We start from the raw sequence: 20,243 nt of genomic DNA on the forward strand, positions 1-20,243 counted from the left end.
TCTGTATAAATACAGGTACCAGCGCTTGATGAAAAATAAGACATTCATTCACTAAATTGCTTTGTTTGATTCAGTTAATCATGTCAGATTTGAATTTAGGTAGATAAGCAATGGATGAAGACACTGCAATTGCTGTCGTTGGAATCGGTTGCATCTTTCCGGGAGCTAACAATATAGAAGAGTTCTGGAGGGTTCTTGTAAATGGGGAAGATCACGTCCAAGATATTCCCCCTGACAGATTCAATGTTGAAGCGTTTTACGATCCCGATCCAGACAGTCCACGAAAAACTTGCGTCAGAAAGGTTGGACTCGTAAAAAGGTAAGAGCTCTCTTAATTTTTTTTCTCTTGATTATTCAATTATATAATAATTTACATCCCAGCAAGAATTCCATAGTTTAAGAGAAATTTAGATAAATAATTACAATGTCCAGATAATCTCAAAGATTATATTTATTTCTAACGACTTGATGTGTCAAAGCAACTCGATTGCTGTGTCCCCCTGGAGCCGAAAATCTGGTTGTTTTGATGAAAACTTATTAACTTAGTTAGATGTTTGTTTTCGGTTGTGATATTTTAAACAGAATGAAGAAATATTTCAATACACAAGAATTGTAATATAAATGTTATATAATATTATAAATTACCAGACATAAAGCATCCTTATTAGTTTATTCTTTTCTATAACCCTTTGAATGATAGGATACTGGTTTGAAAACAAACATAATTTTAGTAAATCATTATAGTTTTAACCAATGTCAAGCTAAAAGTATTACCCATGTTTGTTTGTTTTTTCCATTAAATTGATGTATAATGATAAGATACATATACCCTCATCAATATATTCTGTAGATAACAGGCATGCAGTATAAATATTACGGGGAGAATTCGTCCGTCAAATTCTAATTCTGGGTCAACCGTGAGTTTTTCTCTTATTGTTGAACCCAGATTCATAAAACCTCCAACAAGCCAACACGCATTATAATTTTGTACTTTTATATAGAATCAGCATGGAATATACTTTTACATGAGTTTGGGATGTTCCAGCACCAAATTAAAGGTCTGATCCAAAAGACTTTAATATATTAACATCAAAACATACACACTGAGCAAAGATAAAATAAAATAAAAGGATTAACAAGAAAGTATAAAGAAATCAAGCTTCAAACAATTATTGAGCGACTGGTGACATTTTAGCGACATGTATTTAATAGAATTAAAGAAGAGGAAAGATTAAGTGTCAATAAATATAAATAGATGTCAATTAGGAGATCAAGTGTCCATCTCTGACTGTGCCTCAGGTATAGGATTAAGGCTGTGCGGAATTTATAGAATTTTTCAGATTTGCCGAAATATACGAAAAGGTTTTACAACAATTTATACTAAGTCCGAAAAGTTAATTTACACAGTAATTTATATTAAGTCCGAAAAAGTCGTATTTTACACCGTAAAATAAGTATCTTTCTTGAGATATAACATTGCAGGAATCATATAGATTATTTGCATGATAATTATAAATATACATGAGGCCATCATTAAAAATATCTTTGTTTCCCCTAACCCGACCCAAAAATCTCAAGTTGGGTCGGTAGGTATGTAATTATTTTTTTTTTCTGACAGCAGTTTTGGAAATACATTCTGAAAAATTGAATAACATATTTATAAATAAGAAAGAACAAAAGAAACCAATTTTTAAACCGAATATCATACAAATGAAGCAACATGTATGGTAAATTTATCATGTTTATTCACAAATATTATTCATTTGAACTTGTGAAATATCTCAGGCCAGCGTAAATCTATTGAATATTTACAGAAACACAAGATTCGCAAATACTGAACCATCGGACATTCGAGTACATTTTTCAAACCTACTATGTTCTTCGAGTACTTACACAGACAAAATATCAAGGGCCTCGCGTGGCGCAGTAATTTTAGTGTTTCATTTTGGAGTCACGGCGTAATTCAGGAGCTTATTCTAAGTCACAGGTGTGGGACGTGGAGACAGGTCAGTCGAATAAGACCGTAAAAAACGTAGGTCCAGTGTCGGAGTATACATGTAGATGGCACGTAAAAGATCCCCTACTGATGCTTAATGATCAATGGCCTTAGTGCCGAGTAAAAGTCTAAATCAGGAGCCCTCCACAAGCCCAAAATTTTTTACAGGTATTTTAAAGCAAAGAAACAACCTGCTTTCAAGGGCCTAACTAAAGAAAAATAAACTGGACGTCTCAGGAAGCCGTACCATAAGCAAATTTTAAAGATTTCAACACTGTTTGGAAATAGTGTACATGTATAAACAATATATAATTCAACCAAACCATATCAAAAATTATTAAAGTTTCATATATCTAATTTTATAGTCACGGAGTTAATACCCCACAGATAAAAGGAATAAAGAAACGACATCTGAATTATATTTATCAAGATGAAATAATCATACAAAGACATATTTACAACTCCTATGGTCCTATATAGTAAAAATAGGATCATACATGAACTATTTATTAGATCGAAACGAATCCAATGCAGTAAAATTTATTGATATGTATTCACAAGGAGCGCCCCTCGTCTGCTCATGAGGCAGGCTTTGCTATGCGCACTACAGTGTTTTGGAAGACACATTTGTAAATACCATCTTAACACTCCTTAGTCATGGTACATTAATTTACGAGATGTCTCAAGAGTGTAGGATTATAATATGTTAAAGATATATAATAAGATTGATACGTCACCATAGATTGTTTTATAACACGAACTAACCCTCTGTGGCCACATGTGGGCATCAAATGAGAGTAAAACAAAAGCCACCGTTCTGATATAAAACGGATTTTGATGAAATTGTATTTTATAAAGTTGATAAACAATAAAAAAAAAATTTAAATAATCTTATTTAAAAAACTTTTCAGTCCGCACGATTTAAGTGGGTCGGTCGCGTTAAGGGAAACAAAGGTATTTTTTTATTTTGGCCTGAACACAGGAATTTGCCAAGCAATATAAGAATCCAAAGAGATGAATGGAATCATATATTTCAGGACAGTTTTAAGTATGCAATTTTCTTATATTTGTTAAAGTTAATTTTAATACTAAGTTTTTGTTTTTGTTGTTTGTTTGTTTGTTTTTTTTTTGTTTTTTTTTTTGTTTTTTGGGGGGGGGGGAGGGGGGGGTTCCAAGCCTGATTTCATTACATTTCCAATGACTACATAAATAGTTCAAATTGATTATGATATACATTCATAAGCTTAATGATTTGTTAATTATACTTTAAAATCAATCCAATCTCTTCTTTAGTTAATTCTATATCATAATTGTAATTTTTTTTTGGTCATCATACAACTTCTTGCAAGATAAAAGTATGCAGTTGTCTTATCAGCACTTCTTAGGGAAAAATCCATTGTCCTTGGACAATTTTAATAGGATGTAATATACACCGTTTAACTTTTCTTTCTTAAAATCTATATAACTTATGGCTCTATAAATCATCTGCGTTTATCGCAGTTACAATTCAAACTAATACTGATTTAACGGAGACCGTTACAGATGTTCCCCCAAACGTTCCCCTACTCCCTTTTGGTGTCCAATTCCCTATAAGCTTCATTAAATTTTGCAAAATTTTTGTATTATAGACTTTTTATGCCCCCGGATAGAAAGATCCCCGGGGTATATTGTTTTTGTCCTGTCTGTCTGTTTGTCTGTTTATCTGTTTGTCTGTCGTCAACTTTAACATTGCCAATAACTTTTGATTGGTTGGAGCTATGACTTTCATATTTCACATGTGTATTCCTTGTGACAAGACTTTTTTTGGGGGTACCATCATATTTGACCTTTTGACCTTGACCTTGGAGTTTGACCCACTTTTGCAAAATTTTATGAGACTTTATCCTTGGCCATAACTTCTGAACAGTTGGTGCTTGGGGTTTCAAACTTCACGTGTGTATTCTTTGTGACAAGGCCTTCCTTTTGATACCAACAACTTTGACCTTTTAACCTTGACCTTGGAAAAACTTTAACCTTGGTCATAACTTTTGAACAGTTGGTGCTTGGGGTTTCAAACTTCACATGTGTATTTCTTGTGACAAGACCTTCCTCTGGATATCAACCTCTTTGACCCTTTGATCTTGACATAGGAGTTTGACCTACTTGTGAAAAACTTTAACCTTGGCCATAACTTTTGAACGGTAAGAGCTAGGGCTTTCATACTTCACATATGTAATCCTTGTGAAAGACCTTCCTTTGGATACCAACCACTCTGACCTTTTGACCTGGACCTTGGAGTTTGACCTACTTTTGAAAAAAATTAACGTTGGCCATAACTTTTGAATGGTTGGTGCTAGGGCTTTCATTCTTCACATATGTAATCCTTGTGACAAGACCTTCCTTTGGATACCAACCACTTTGACCCTTTGACCTTGACATAGGAGTTTGACCTACTTGTGAAAAACTTTAACCTTGGCCATAACTTTTGAATGGTTGATGCTAAGGCTTTCATACTTTACATATGTAATCCTTGTGACAAGACCTTCCATTGGATGCCAACAACTTTGACCTTGATCTTGATGTTTTACTTACTTTTAAAAAACTTTAACCTTCGCCATAACTTTTGAACAGTTGCAGCTAGGGCTTTCAAATTTAACATTTTTTATCTTTTGGCCTGGATTTTGACTTGCATTTGAGAAACTTTAACCTTCGCCATAAGCTGCCATACGGGGGCATCAGTGTTTCACAAACATATCTTGTTAATCTTATTTTTTGAATGCGTAAAAGGATATATAATTTTATATGCTTTTTTGTTCTTTGTAGATCTTTTTTATACATGCATTTTATTTATTTCTATGGTCTTATATCAACAATGAAGAGAAATTCAGAAATAGTTCAGCAAGACGTTAGATTCCTATTCATTTGCCTTTCTCCTTATCTTTCTTTACTACATATTGTACATGAGATAAGTTTGTTTGTCATCTAGCTTCGATGAGTGGGACAACAGATTCTTCGGAATCAGCGACAAAGAGGCTGAATTCGTCGATCCACAACAACATTTTGTTCTGGAAACAGTACACATGGCTCTTGAGGACGGTGGGATAACAAGACAAAGATTGAATGGTTCTGATACTGGTGTCTACATCGGTAAGAATTTTATTTGATAGCTACAAGTCTTTTTGGTAGCCTAAAGACTGCTGTCTCGAAATAATGTCTGTGAATTTTGATCCACTCTTAGGATTTTGGTGAAATTGATTCAAAGTTGTCTTAATTTGAAAGCGTACTTTCATGTATTGTTGTTTATATAACTTCTTAGTGCTTATGTAATTGATAATGGTTAATTTTATGATAATGGTATTTTTTTTTTATCTTCAAAAAATTCTAATATCAAAGATTACTGTCTCTAAAAATTTTCTAATAAAACATGAACATGTACACAGGTAGAACAATTTAAACAATAATTCTCTATAGTTTACCTTAGAACTGGTGTATTGATTTGGATAACTGGTAGGATGACGTATATCCGCTATATAATTCTGTTTATTAGTAATTTGTATCCTTCAAAGATTTCACATGTAATACTAATGGAAATTTGTATCTAGATAAAATGTTTGTTTTTTCTTTACTGAATCTTGATCGTTTTTTAACCTTTTACCAATAATATCCAGGAGGGTTCTTTCTTTGTTCTTTTTGCTTTGGTTTATATGATTTAATTTATTTATTTCATTCATTTTTTAAAACAATATTTTAGATTATTTCAGACAGCGAGCAATTTGATTTCTTTTAACATCAACACTAAATAAAATTCTGAAGGAATAGTACCATAGTCATATATTGACTGGTTCAAGAACAATAGGGCTATAAGTTGTATATATTAGTACTCATCAACATCGTTGGTACTTACTCGTTGGTCGCGTGACCCATCTAATCGTACGATTGATAAGTTGAGGCTTTTCAATTGCTTACATATGCATTTGGTAGAAACATCTGTGTCAAACGAGTGTTGCGGTTCATGGACCTTTTGTTGTTATTGGTATTATTGTTGTTATGTAGGCAAAACCTAATGACAAAAAATATTCTACTTTTTCGACAAAAAACCTTATCCATTTTTTAGAACAATTAAGTGCAATCTTTGCTAATTGCTAAATGTAGGTGCTATGAATCATGACTGGGATTGCCTACTGCGTTCAGCAAAACAAAACAGTACTAATACAACAGTAACGGCAGTAGACAGTAGTATTCTCTCGGCAAGAGTGTCATACTTCTACAATCTACTAGGTCCAGCGATAACAATAGAAACTGCTTGTTCTTCCTCTATGGTCGCCATACATACAACATCGCAGGCTTTACGGAACGGTATGTAAAACTGGAGAAAATTTTTCTATACTATACACTCCTTAGAAATGTTTTGGGAGAGTAAAGTTAATCCTCATATCCTATATCAATAACAGGAACTGAAATAGCTAAGCGATCAAATTTGCGCGCAAATTGAACATTTGTCGGATGGAATCAACTGTTCTTTCACAATAAATTTAAAAATTATTTTACAAGTAATCAAAATATCAAATAAAATCAATAGTATGTTTAAATAGAATAAGCGCCTTGGCATACATTTCTTTTAATTTCTACTACAAGCAGGCGAGATATCAATGGCCATCGCTGGCGGCGTCAGCTTTATTCTTGATCCAGAAATTTTTATAAACTTATCATCTGCAAGGATGGCATCACCTACAGGAAAATGTCATACGTTTTCAAAGGATGCTGATGGATATGCCCGCGGAGAAGGGTGTGGTATCGTTATATTAAAGACACTTGCCGATGTAAATCAAATTGATTTTTCATCTGATATTTTGCAACCTATATTAACCTATTTATTGTCAAAAAACAAGTGATCATGTATATGTCCTATTCACTGGTATTTTGGATGATTTCGCTATGTTACGCGGAAGTTTTCTCATTCGGTCACTCTTGCACAATAACCATGAATTTGAATGTGTCTAGAACCTTCAACAGCAAAAATCAGATTATTTCATTTATGCAAAAAAATATTCTAAGGAAATGTTATATGTGCATTAAATTAATTCGTTAATTACACTGAATTACTGTTGTTCATATCGTTTACATGTGCATTATATAGTCAATCGCCGTAATTCAGAGCTTGTACATGTATATAGATAACTAGAGCATCTTAAATTTATGATCAAAATGTTTGCTGTACTTGTACATGCTCTAAGGAAAAACTGCTGAAAATCCATGATTATAATAATGAAATGGTTTAAATTTCTTAACTTTTTTTTTCTTTTTCCTTTGAAAAACTATTTGTTCTATGAGATATTGCAAAGCATCATATGCTATTCAAAGTATAATCAACTGATAAACATTTTATATATTTTTTTAATTTTAGGCTATCCGGGACAAAAATAAAATTTGGGGTACGATTTTTACATGTCTGAATCAAGATGGTCATTTGAGTTCTCCAATTACTTCCCCTTCTGGTGAACAACAAGAAAAACTTGTGGAAACAATTTACAGAAATAGCAATATTCCACCAAGTTCTGTGCAATACATAGAAGCCCATGGTAAGTAGCATTAAGTGGAATATTTTAGGGTTAAATAACGATTATCAAAATTATTATATTGCAAAAGACAAAACATATTTGAAATTACAAAATCGAAACAAACTACGGAAACTTTGTCTATACATTCGCCATGCTGAATAAAATATGCAGGACTTTTGAAGAAATAAATTATTTTCCTTAATCTACGTTTAGAACATTAAAGTTTGAAATGATAGAAAGTGATTATAAGATGAGCATCTAAGTTACTGGCATTATTTCTAAACCTTCAATGATCAAATGTTATATACAGAATCTTTTTCCTTAAATCGGGTTCACATATTGACAATGTGATTGGCAAAAATAATTTGAGATAATTCGTAAATTACATACATTACTTTAAGAGAGAATATTGAGATTCGTATGGTAATTATACACTGTAGGTCTTGATTAAAGGCCAAAGGTTAGCGTTTCGTGTCTTGCCAATGCCAAGAAAAGCTTAGCGTAACTGGTCATTCATGGTCTCCAGTCTGGTTTTTCTTTTGATATTTTCTTTTGCATTTAAATTGTATAGTTCACATGTATTTATTGGTGAAAAGTAAAATATTGATGTTGGGAGACGCGGTAGTGGAAAGCTTCAATAAGTAGATTGTTAACACATATGCTTTCATTGTAGCGCTACCTAACTCATTCCAACAAATGTAATATTGTTGTTTGAGGATTTCAAAGAAGAGTATTATAAGAAACAGTTGTTTTATTGTAGGAACCTGGACATCTGTAGGAGACTATACAGAGGTAAACGCATTAGGAGCTTTCTTTTCGAAATATACATCGCAAGAAATACCGATAGGTTCTGTTAAAACAAACATCGGGCACTTAGAATCTGGTGCAGGTGCGGCTGCTTTATAATCAAAGTACTCCTGATGATGGAAAAAAGAACTTTTTGTTCCATCAATTCATGCTGAATCATTGAATCCAAAAATCCCTTTCAAAGAGTGCAAGCTAAAAGTATGTCAGTCGGTTAGAAAATGGTCACAAAATGAGAAGGGAGGAGAATAGCTTCTATCAATTGCTTTGGCTTCGGTGGTACCAATTCACATGCAGTTATAACAGGCTATCATAGAAAAGACAAATCGGATAGCCAAAACATGAACACGTGTCTAAGTCTGAAAAAGTATATAATCCTATCCGCTGAGGATTTGATTGCATTGTACAATTTAGCCAAACATCTGGTGATATCTCTTCAGAACGAGATCACACTAGCAGATCTTTCGAGTACATCTGTGCATTTCAGAAGCCATTACAAATTTCGTAAAGTATTTGTCGTGGAAGAAATGTCTGAATTAGTCACAGAAATTGACCACTTTGTAAAAGAAGAATTACCAGTAAAAGTCGTTGGAAAAGACAAACCAAAAATCATTTTTGTATATTGTGGTGTCGGTACAACTTGGAGGAAGATGTGCAAAGAATTTATCACACAGGATCAGATTTTTATGAAAACTATACAAGATATTGATAATTTTCTGTGTTCTTTGACCAGTGTTTCAGTGCAGTCTCTCTTTGAAAATGAAGGAGATATTTCAGATCCTCTGGAAAATCATCTTGCAATTTTTGCTTCCCAGATAGCACTTACAGAGGTTTGGAAGCATGTTGGTATTTGTCCAGACGCCATTGTTGGGCAGTCCGTTGGGGAAGTTGCAGCTGCATATGCAAGTGGAACACTTTCTCTACAAGATGCAGTTAGAGTTATTTATTTTCGCTCGCTTAATCTATCAAAGGAAAGTGCGGGGAAAATGATAGTTATTCAAAACTATCCCATTGAAGTCATAGAGGAAAAATGCTTTAACCTCAAATGCGGAAAAGCAAACATAGCAGTATATCACAGTTATCATTCGTGTGCTGTTTCCGGTGACAAGGGCGCCATTGAAGAATTGAAAAGAGGACTAGTTAGTCAAAATGCAAAAATTATTCCTTTGAATGTTAAGTGTGCATATCATAGTCACTTAACTAAAGAAGCAAGTTTAAAATTGGAAGAAACCTTAACAGGTCTGGAATGGAAAACTCCCAAAACAACAGTTATTTCAACAGTTTCTGGAAGATTGGCAGATACATCGTTCGGGTCCCCATCATACTGGGCGGCAAATGTATTTAAACCAGTTCTTTTTCGCCATGCAATACAAGAAGCAAAGAAGATGAACCCCCATGCATTGTTTCTCGAAATTGGACCAAGCCCAGTATTGAGAGCGCATTTATCAAGCATATTCCCGGACACAGTAGAAGAGTCTCTCCCTTCTATGAAAAAAAACAACGAAATAGAGATTTTTCGAAAATCCTTCATTGACATTTTTGGAAAAGGCATTCCAGTGACATGGGAAAACGTTGTACCGCGAACGATTAACATACTTTCAATTCCCAAATATCAATTCAACAAGAGAAAGCATCTTGTAAAATCCGAGAGACTTCGCAGCTTGCTCAGTGGAGAGGAAGCTAATCAAAATAAGATGTTAATTTCACGTGTCCCTGGGAGTTCAGAGCAGTTTAACGTCGTGATAAGTCAAGAAAATACTCCATTCATTTATCAACATGTTGTGGATGGAAGCACAGTTGTACCTGGTGCCCTGTATGGTGAAATCGGTCTTGAAATTGGACATTATCTCGTGCCAAACAGCGAATTTACAGAACTGGAGATTTCATGGTCTATCAATAGGGCTCTTTTAGTCAAAGACACAGAGCAGTCTTTAGTAGTTAAAGCAAGAGAAGAAAACAATCAGGTGATCTATTTTGATGCAAATTCTTCGGGAAATAAGTCTGCATTGTCATCAGGAAAGATAATTCTGGCTAGGACACCTAAAGAACCCACTATTGATGTTCAAAGACTCATTTCATTGCTAAGCACAGAGCCTGAATCTCGAATTGTATATATGATGTTGCAAAGTTTGGGATTTCAACATGGTCCCTTATATCAAACCATCAAAAAGTGTGTGATTCGTGACAATGAAACCATCTGTGAAATCCGTCTCTCACAAGAGGTGATGAAAGAAATTCCAAGAACATGCATGCATCCTGTTATTCTAGATACTATGTTTCAGTCATGTTTCGGAATCAATGTCAGTAATGGAAAAGGTAAAAAAGCCAGAATTCTGCCAGTAAGGGTCTCCCATTTAGTTGTGAGACAAAGACCGTCGCAATCCATGATTTGCTACACAACTCTTGTGTATGACAACGCAGTAAATGCGTCTTTTAACATACTCTTACTACAAAAAGATGGAAGCGTTGTAGCGAAAATGAGGAATTTTGAGGTGGAAAAAATTAATTCACCGGATGACATACATTCTTTCTCATACCATGAAACTTGGAAACCAGTCAAACTTCAAGAGAAAACAGTTCCAGAAAACACCATTTTTGTACTTTCTTGGAACACTGAATATCTTTCTCTTGTAGAAAACACATTTCGTAAAGAGCTTGGGAATATAGATATATATTCCTTGAATTTAACAAAAATATATGATAATGAATTCTCAACTCTCCAGAAGAAAGCAGAAATGCAGAACATTTCTGTTATATTTTCCCCTGGACTTCCAGGAATCGATGAAAATACGACTGGGAGATGGCTTAATGATACTGTCAGAAAAACGAGTCAAGTTTTTCTTCAACTATTAAAATCAATTTACAAAACGAAATCGCACATCTTGGTTATAACAAATGAAACACAACCTTGCAAATCCCTGAAAACGTGTGTAATGGGAGCAGAGTTATGGGGAATGGTTCGAGCAGTGTCGCATGAAGGAACAGAACTTTCTTTCACTTTGTTAGATATAGACAGTCTGAATGAATTCTCCTTGATGATTATCAGTAGAATGTTTTCAGGGCTATATGCAGGAAACAGGCAAGTTCCAAATGAATATGCTATCAGAGGAAATGTCCTTTACACAAATGAACTCAGAAAATTATCTGAAAATTTCCATGCACGATCCTATAAGCAAAGCTTCCAAGAGGTGTCTCAACCTGTTTCTATACGACAAAAATATGAGAGTGATAAATCATCTTTCTTTGCCATCCCTTGTTCTTTAGAATCTGATAACATGCATGCAATTTGCGTAAAACCAACACATGGACTTCCATGTACAGAAGACACTTATTTCATTCACAATAACAATACTCCAGAACTGTGTTGTTCAGACGCCAGTATCAACGGGGAAGAAATAAATGTATGTGAAATTCTTGGTTTTACAAGGCTTGGAAACAAAGATGTTGAAGTAATTGTCTGCTGTCAAATGGAACTTAAAACAGAAATGATGATTGACAAACATTGTGTTTTTGCAAAATCAAGCTTCAACGGCTACAGACTAGGAGATATGCATGCTGTCATCATTGCATTATCTATTGCTGATCTTGTAGAGAAAAAAACAAACGTGCTTATTGATTGCAATCAGAAAACTTTGGCAATATCTAATTTTCTCTGCGTCCTGCTCAAGGAAAAAAAATGCAATATATCATTCATGAAGAATACCAGTGGCAAGAAAATGCAAAACATTAATGCAACAGAACTAGTTGTATTGTCAGCTGATGGATATCTAGAAAAAGATATATTTCGAATTTTGTTTCCAAATGCGAAACAGTGTATCTCTTTAAGGGGTATTTTACCAATGAATTTGTCCATGGATTCAAATCGTTCAATGCAGTTTCATGTGATTGATGTCACCGAATTATTTAAAGCAAAGCAGCTACGTGTTGCATTGCAGAGGGCATCTCGAGTATTAATGTCTGTACTGAAGAAAAGGAATGGAAACAATCTTCCTGTGCATGACAGCTCGTTGAATGTTACAGAAATTTCCAAGAATATTGAGATAAGGACACCTAAGGAATTTCTTATCAGAAATGATAGTGCTTATGTTGTTGTGGGAGGCCTAACAGGCTTAGGTTGGTTGATTGTAAAATACTTATCAAAAAGAAAAGCAAAGAAAATAGTATCACTGTCAAGGCGTTCCCTTTCCAGTGAAATAGAGAAGCGAATCTACAATATAAAGAGTCTGCATGGAGTTGAGATTATTCACAAAGAAGTTGATATCACCAATTTGAACAATCTGACGAAAGTTATTCGGTCAGTTCAACATGAAATGCCAAACGTTCCAATTCGTGGTGTTTTGCAAGGCGCTGCCGTCATTAATGATAACACTGTACCAAAAATGACGCAAGAAAAATTTGAATTGCCTCTATCAGTGAAGGTCCTTGGTACTTGGAATCTCCATCACCTTACCAAAAATATGGACCTTGATATATTTACTATGCACTCCAGTGTAGCTTCTGTGTTTGGAAACTACTCTCAAACAAATTATGCTGCAGCCAACGCATTTCTAGACAGCTTTGCGTTTTACAGAAGATCATTAGGACTACCAGCACAGGTCATTAACTGGGGAGCCTTGGACGTTGGAATGGGATCAGATCCCACGTTAAAAGACATTTTTTTTTCACAAAGGAATTGGTTTGTTGTCCGCCAGACAAATATGCAGTTCACTTACACAAATGTTCCTGTCGGATCAAATTCAAGGAATATTTGTAGATTTTAACATCAAACGATTTTTGACTGCAAATAACTTAAAATGGACGGCGTCCAAATATGCTGGACTAATCTCTGCTGAAGAAAAATCGGTTCCAATGGCTGTTTCTGAGAAAGAAACAAGTTATGATTACGGTGGAAACATGGTAGAACTTATCAAGCAAATTTCAGCACAAGTTCTGATGATTGATGTTTCAGAAATTGAAGATACAAATACCCTGGCTCAATTTGGGGTAGACTCACAAAATTCTATCGAGATCATAAACTCAATTTATTCAGTAACAAAGGTAAGAATTCCTATTTTGCTCTTGTTGTCAAGTGAATTTTCCATACAAGAACTAGCCAATTTTCTTGCCAACAAGATTTCCAACAACACCTCGGATGAATTACCTAGTGACAGACATATTTCAGAGAGTACTTCAAAGGTTAAAAAATATCTTGAGAACGCCCAGTTGCAGCAACCTTTCTTTTTATTCTCCTTTTCAATATCCACCTCCACAAATAAACCAGAATTCTGGAGAAAGGTAATGCAGTTCTTCGCCAGATTGAATCCAACACTACGTGGTAATGCCACTGAAGTAAACGAACAAACAGATTCATCTGAAAATATTGTGGATGTTGAAGATTTCATTATTCCTTTTGAGCATTGTCAAACAATGGAAGCACTCCAAACAAAACTTACGGAAAATAGAGACACGCCTTTCTCTGTTTTTTATGATGATAACAAAAGTCTTCATATGTCTTGTAGCGGGGCGTACTTTGATGCCTTTTGTGGGAAGATTATTCAGAGGGATTTGGAAAAAATTGCAACATATGTCATTGCGAAAAATACTGTTCCTGGTTGGCTTGATAAAGCAAACATTGATTTTCTTTCATTGTATGGTAGCAAATTGCACGCTGTTGAAGAAAAGTCTAAACAATACTGGAAGCACCGTCTTTGTTTGTGTACAACATCAGCTAGTTTGAAATCCAAATTTCCCCTCTTGGAGCCTAAACACGATAAGGGTAAAATATTGCTTCCATTGACTGATGTCGACCATCTTAAAGAGCTTTCATGTGAAAATGAATGGACAATGTGCAACATCGTGTGCAGTGCATTTCAGATTGCTCTGCATAAAATAACTAATGTAGAAAGAGTCCCCATATTGATGGAGGTTGACTTGCGTTCGCGGATTCCGGAATGTCAGGAACAGATTCTATCTTGTGCTAACAATGTTCCATTAGTATCCCCAAACTTTTTTCAACCTGGAGTAACAATACATGACATACTAAATGAAAATGAACAGGTGGTGAAGGAAGGAATTTCAAACTCTCTTTATACTTTTTCCGCCATCAACGAGCTACAAGAATTCGATGACAAATTACACAAAACCCATTCTTTTCTGTTCGACACAATTGATGTAGCTGATCAACAATATGTCAACTTAAAATCAACACATATCGAAAAAAATCCGATTTCTGAAACACTGCTCTATGCACTACACAATAAGATGGAACAGACGTTGGTGTTAGAATTTCATTTCTGTCCAGAACGTGTTTCCTCGTACACTGCATCCATATTGACTGAGTCTGCGTTGAATATTATCCAAACGCTTTCCGAGAAACACACAAAAACTTTGAAGCAGTTGCATTTGCAGACCACATTAGAAAGAGGTCCAATATCATCTCCTAAAGGTGAGAATAAGACATTCCATATATGACTTTACTATACTTCAGAAAAATGGTTATTTTAATGGAAAAGTTTTTTTTTTTCTCTTTTAAGCTTGTTTTCTTCTGGTAAAAGACAACGGCAATCGAAAACAAGTTTTTCTAGAAGTAAAACAGGGTTTCCCGCCAGTCGTCTCTTGGGGTCCAGATCCAGACAAACAGACAAAATTGACAGAAATAATGGACGTCAACATGTTTCAAAATAATGGTAAGATAATTTCTTTCCAAAATATTAAGTCCAATGTTTTATTTAATATAACAAAGGTTTATATACCGAAATGAGTGTGCAACAAGGGTAAGAGACATAAATGTTTGAAATTGATAGATGTAAAAACATCTAGATCTAGTTAAATAGGTAAAATAGTTTAAACGCTTGAAAATAATGTAATTTTAGTAAATGATTGCAGATATGTTTAGATTGAAATTCATCCCATTTATAGGTCGTTCTGGATTAAGACTACAGTGTTTTGGAAGAAAAGCTGTGACGTTTGAATCTTCAGAGGAGCAAGTGTGTCAGGCATGGGCAACATTTTTAAAACAGCAGTTGCCTTCAACTTCATTCATAAAACGGGCATTTGAGGAAAACGAAAAATATATTCAATCAACTGAAATGGATGTTGAAAATACCTATCTATGATATTGAACATCAATCAATGACATAAACTAACGATAATGAATTTTAATTTTTTTACAACAACTTGCTACACTTACTTATATCACTTGTTATATATTCAGGTAACTGAAAGAAGCAAAAAAAAAATGCGAACAAGTATACAGTGTCTTGTATACAGTCAAACCTCCGGACTGATTTTCAACGTTAACATATCGGAGTGATGAATTATGAAGATAACTAGCATGTTCGACTGTAATAGAAATCAATTGAAAACGGAAAATTTAAGTGAAATTGTTATTTAGCAAATTCATACTTATATAAAAGCTGATGTGATTATAATTTACTGGGGAGGGGGGGGGGGTTATGTGTTATGAAAATGTTCGTTCTTAATCAATCAAGTAAAATTGTGTGAAATTCTTTCTTAACGTTACTCTTTCTACATGTTTGGTCTGATTTCAATAAAACTTTTTACATGAGAAGACTACACTGAGATACATAATTCTTTTTTATGAATAGTTTTGCCATGGTATTATAAATAGAAATTTTTCTGTGATTTCTTTCAAAAGGGTACTCATCGTACAGTTTAAGATAGTAATAAAATTTGCAACACAAAGAGACTAAATCATTGCTCATTATTCTGTTACTTGCTGTTGTCATATTTCTAGTTTTCTAGTTCGTGCTACCTTTTTCTTCATTTGCTATAAGTATACAGACAAGTAAAGCAACAGTCTCGTCAGACTTCTAATTTCAACATTCGTGATCAAGATATAACATTTATTTATGTTTTTAGATTTATTATAGACAATAAGTATAACAAACTATCAAATTAATGCTGTGATAGAAACATTGTGTAATGTGCGGAAAATATACAACTTTTATTTGCTTTTTGGAATAAAAGAGGGTTCATTGTTTATTAAAGCCAAGAACATTTTTTTTTATTTATATTGCCGTATCAATTATAATTGAATTAACAATAGGTAATAATTGAAGTCATCATTATTCTGCTTAAATGCATTCTGTGTTTGCATTAAATCTCTTCAAGCTAGTGATCTTACTGACATTTCAACCGTTGTTATTTAGGCTTTTTTATTGTTAATATCTGAATGTTTGATTAACTATCAAAAATTTATTTTTATCTACAACACTGTAATATGAATTAATTTTACAATCAATGTGCAAATAATCTGTTAATGCATATTCAATTACGAGGGTTGTTCGAAAAGTTCGTGGACGATGTCAATCTTTGTTATACTACTTCCAAGAAATTTAAAATAAGCACAATATCATGTGTAAAAATATTTGTTTTGTTGATCTGTAAAATTTCATTCCATTCGATTTGATAGAAATTAATTTACTTCATTTTAAAATCAACATGTTTTGTAAGCACGGCGCACACTTAAAAGCAATGTAACGTCAAAAACATAGCGTCAAGAGTTTCTTAAAAATTCTATCCCTATACATTCACACGGTATAGTCCAATACCCACGTATTAAAAACTTTTTTCAATCACTTGACATTTATTTTTCTAACAATTGTTCTCGTGTTATAATTTCCTTTGTTAATGTTTAATTTCTTTTACCGCTTAACTGTGCTTTCACAAGATCAGCAACTCTGAAGCGCCTACGTCTTTTCATGACGTCCCAACTTTCAAAAGTTTTTGTTCAGATTTTCACAGTTAAACCGTTTCTTCACAGATTGTCCTCGTCCGATACAGAGTCTCTGTCACTCAAATACCGCATGTACCATTTACACACACATGCACGACTCGCTTGTGGCATAGTTTCTGATTCCACCAACATTTATAGCGTTTATTCAGGATTATCCCCAAGTATAACACAAAACTGCATCGTTTTCTGCTGCTCCATGACGTTCTACAACGTCATCGTTTTTGTCGTTTTCAATGAGGACTACCTATCTTCTCAAATTGATTTCTTTTTACCGAAGCAAAATATTAAGCCATAATTTGGAATACGAACCGATGTAACAGTTCTTAATTTAACCGTCTAGGATTTTTTCGTTTTTGCTCCATTTTACAGAGAAGATGACTACAGACATTATTTAGTGTATTGTTTGTAAATTACTAAATTTTGACCTGCGCCGCCATCCGATTTTTGCAGTTTTTAATTCTGGATAAGTTTTAAATAAATCACGATATTTTTGAAAAATTTAATACAAATCATTTAAATTTATTGTTAAGATATTTCTACCAAATTTGGATAACATATGACGTTAAATAAAAAAGATGACAGAAGTCCACGAACTTTCCGAACAACCCTCGTACATATCATTATAACATTTTTAATTACCAATTTATTATTCATCAGTGATAATTTATATCTTAGGGAGCAATGATCCTCTATTTAGAGAGATAAATCTAAAAATATCAATTCATTTCTACTACATTGATTTATCTTGAATTTTTCACAAATTTTCAGAATCGCATCATCTCGGGTCTTTCCGTAAGAGATCGGAAAAACAACCTCGTCGGAAAGGCCCGAGAAGTTGCGATTGGAAATTGTCATGGTAACAGAAAAAAATTCACTTAGAGATAGAGGATCGTTAGCTCTCAACTTTCTTTTCATTGATATCTGACAAGCTGTAACAGAATGATTTCAATAAATTGTTGAATATTTTAGTTTGTTGAAAATTTATGGAGGATTTTAAGTTTGAACTTACAGGAATTCTCCGGTAAATACCACAACAAATTTTAGAAATAAAACTGTACTTTTTTTTTAAGATTTTAACAAAGCTTCACACATTCGTATGGAAGAAAGATTTTTCTTAAAGCAGGAATCTACTTTGGGGAATATGGACACCACGTGCTAAAAAACAATAAACACATATTCCTTTTTTAATCGTACCGATGATGGAAATAAATTTCTTTGCTATGCAAGAATATATACTATTTTTTAATCAAAATCAGCTATGTTTATCTGTGGAAATTAATTTCAAAAAGAAGATGGGCGTACTTTGCATGCGATCTGCAGGAATTATGTGTACGAAACATCTATGGTTTAAACGTCCACGATTTGATCGACTGACCGTAAGTGGACAGACCTTACAAAGTTACGCACATATATAGGAAAATGTTTAGATTTAAATTGAAATAGCTTGCAAATTTGAAATATTCTGGTCTACTTATCTTAATAGTTACGATAACACAGAAATACTTCATATAAATTATAAACACTTAACAAGATAAAAGGGTATATGATAAATGAAATGAAGTTTCAGTAGGTTTGAAAAATTGCTTTCGCTGCCTTTGGAACTGAACCAAAATTTATCTCTTGTAAAACTTTTATCAGTAAGTAAAAATTCAACTGATAAACAACTTGATTGTGTGTATAAAAAATAAAAAAAAATAAAATGCTCCATTCGAGGATCGAACCAAAAACTTCTCGACACCTTAGTGTGCTGGACTGATAACGCATACTACTGAGCTATCATCGCTACACAAACATCAAAGAATTCAAAATGACAAAGAAGCAACGCATTTATACATTGGGATTTTTTTGGGAAAAAGTTAATTTTTTATAGTCTCTGGGTCTTCTCTCCATTTTTTACGAATGTTTGTTCGTTTCTTTGAATGCAAATGCACACAAATGTCTTTTTAAAATCGTGGAGAGATGACCCAGAGATAGCAAATTTTAGAAAAACGTGTTTAAAAATGTAAAATTTTGTACTAAATGACTCATCTAGCAATGTTTCAAGTTATTTGTAAGGAAATCAAAACACACTATAGGGAAAATATTTCCTTTCCTATTTCATAGGAACATAACACATCAAAGAATGTAAAAATTTGATTTAACAATTTTATAAAGTGTTCACTTTTCAAGTGTGCCCTGATTCCTGCCGAATGCCAATCTAAAGCGCCCTCGTTCTTTATTTTAATGCTAAATTATTTGATAGGGTAGGCGAACAAGCCGAGAAAATGCCTAAGGTTCAACAAATAAGAAGGTGAAAAGTTAGATCTCAATCTTAACAATTTTCTTTGACAATCGACATTAATGTATACTTGATGTTTCAAGTTTCTTTATTTCCTTAAGCCAATTGGCTCATCAGAATAATAATACAATCATGCTATTTATTTTTAATTAAGGAAAAAGAAAACAAAATCATACAGAGAGAGTGAACGTAAAAAATACATAGAAGAAAATAGTGTTATACATCGATATTATTTTTTCTTAACAATGTGGCAGCATTCAAAAATTTGCCCAAATTTAACAGATCTTTAGTATTTTAATCTTTGGAATGTTATGGTATCGACCTGTTTCAATATTCAACATATGATTTGTTAACCTAAATTTTGTTAATAGTTGTCTAAATTTTTTGTCAATAGGTTTTGTTAAATATGATTGCAAACAGAAATTGTAAATTAAATGTTGATACAAATAACCCTTTGGAGAGTTTGATATACTCTCTGTTATATTTTGCTTTGAAACATCTAAAAGTCGTTGTTTTATAATATTATAAGCTCTATCATTTAAATGGTTTTCTGTCCAAAGTTGTCCTAATTCTACTGATGTAAAATCTCCACAAGAATGAGGTTGTCGTTAATGACCCTGGCTTATCCAACAAACTAGAAACTGATTCCTTATATTTTCATTTTATATGTGAAAAAAAGTAAATATAGATAATAACGAATGTTATTAGAATTCGCATCTTCCTCGTAATTTTAATGTGATTTTTTTATCAGGAACATGTAGATGAGGTAGTAAGAGATAAAAATAAAGAAAATTATATTTAAAAAATATTATTAAAAAAAATCATTGAAAGGGGAGGGGGTGCATCGCAGAAGCAGGGTTCTGTCCACAAGCACCTGTGTTTTTGAGGTCA

General features: G+C 33.5%; 1 protein-coding gene across 1 annotated transcript; it reads left to right on the forward strand.

The window, feature by feature from the left end:
- The first annotated feature begins 108 nt into the window (after positions 1-108).
- On the forward strand, positions 109-15,431 carry LOC133192449 (uncharacterized). Its single transcript, XM_061328454.1, is given in 10 exon segments — positions 109-319; positions 4,962-5,122; positions 6,128-6,331; positions 6,614-6,795; positions 7,380-7,554; positions 8,294-8,578; positions 8,581-12,992; positions 12,994-14,761; positions 14,850-15,002; positions 15,235-15,431. Coding segments are annotated over 10 exon segments (7,746 nt in total). The 5' UTR covers positions 109-110.
- Positions 15,432-20,243: the final 4,812 nt, after the last annotated feature.

Source organism: Saccostrea echinata, unplaced genomic scaffold (genome assembly GCF_033153115.1).
Source record: "Saccostrea echinata isolate AGI-Se365-2 ecotype Australia unplaced genomic scaffold, CSIRO_AGI_Sech_v1 ptg000025l, whole genome shotgun sequence".
Taxonomy (NCBI): Eukaryota; Metazoa; Mollusca; class Bivalvia; order Ostreida; family Ostreidae; genus Saccostrea; species Saccostrea echinata.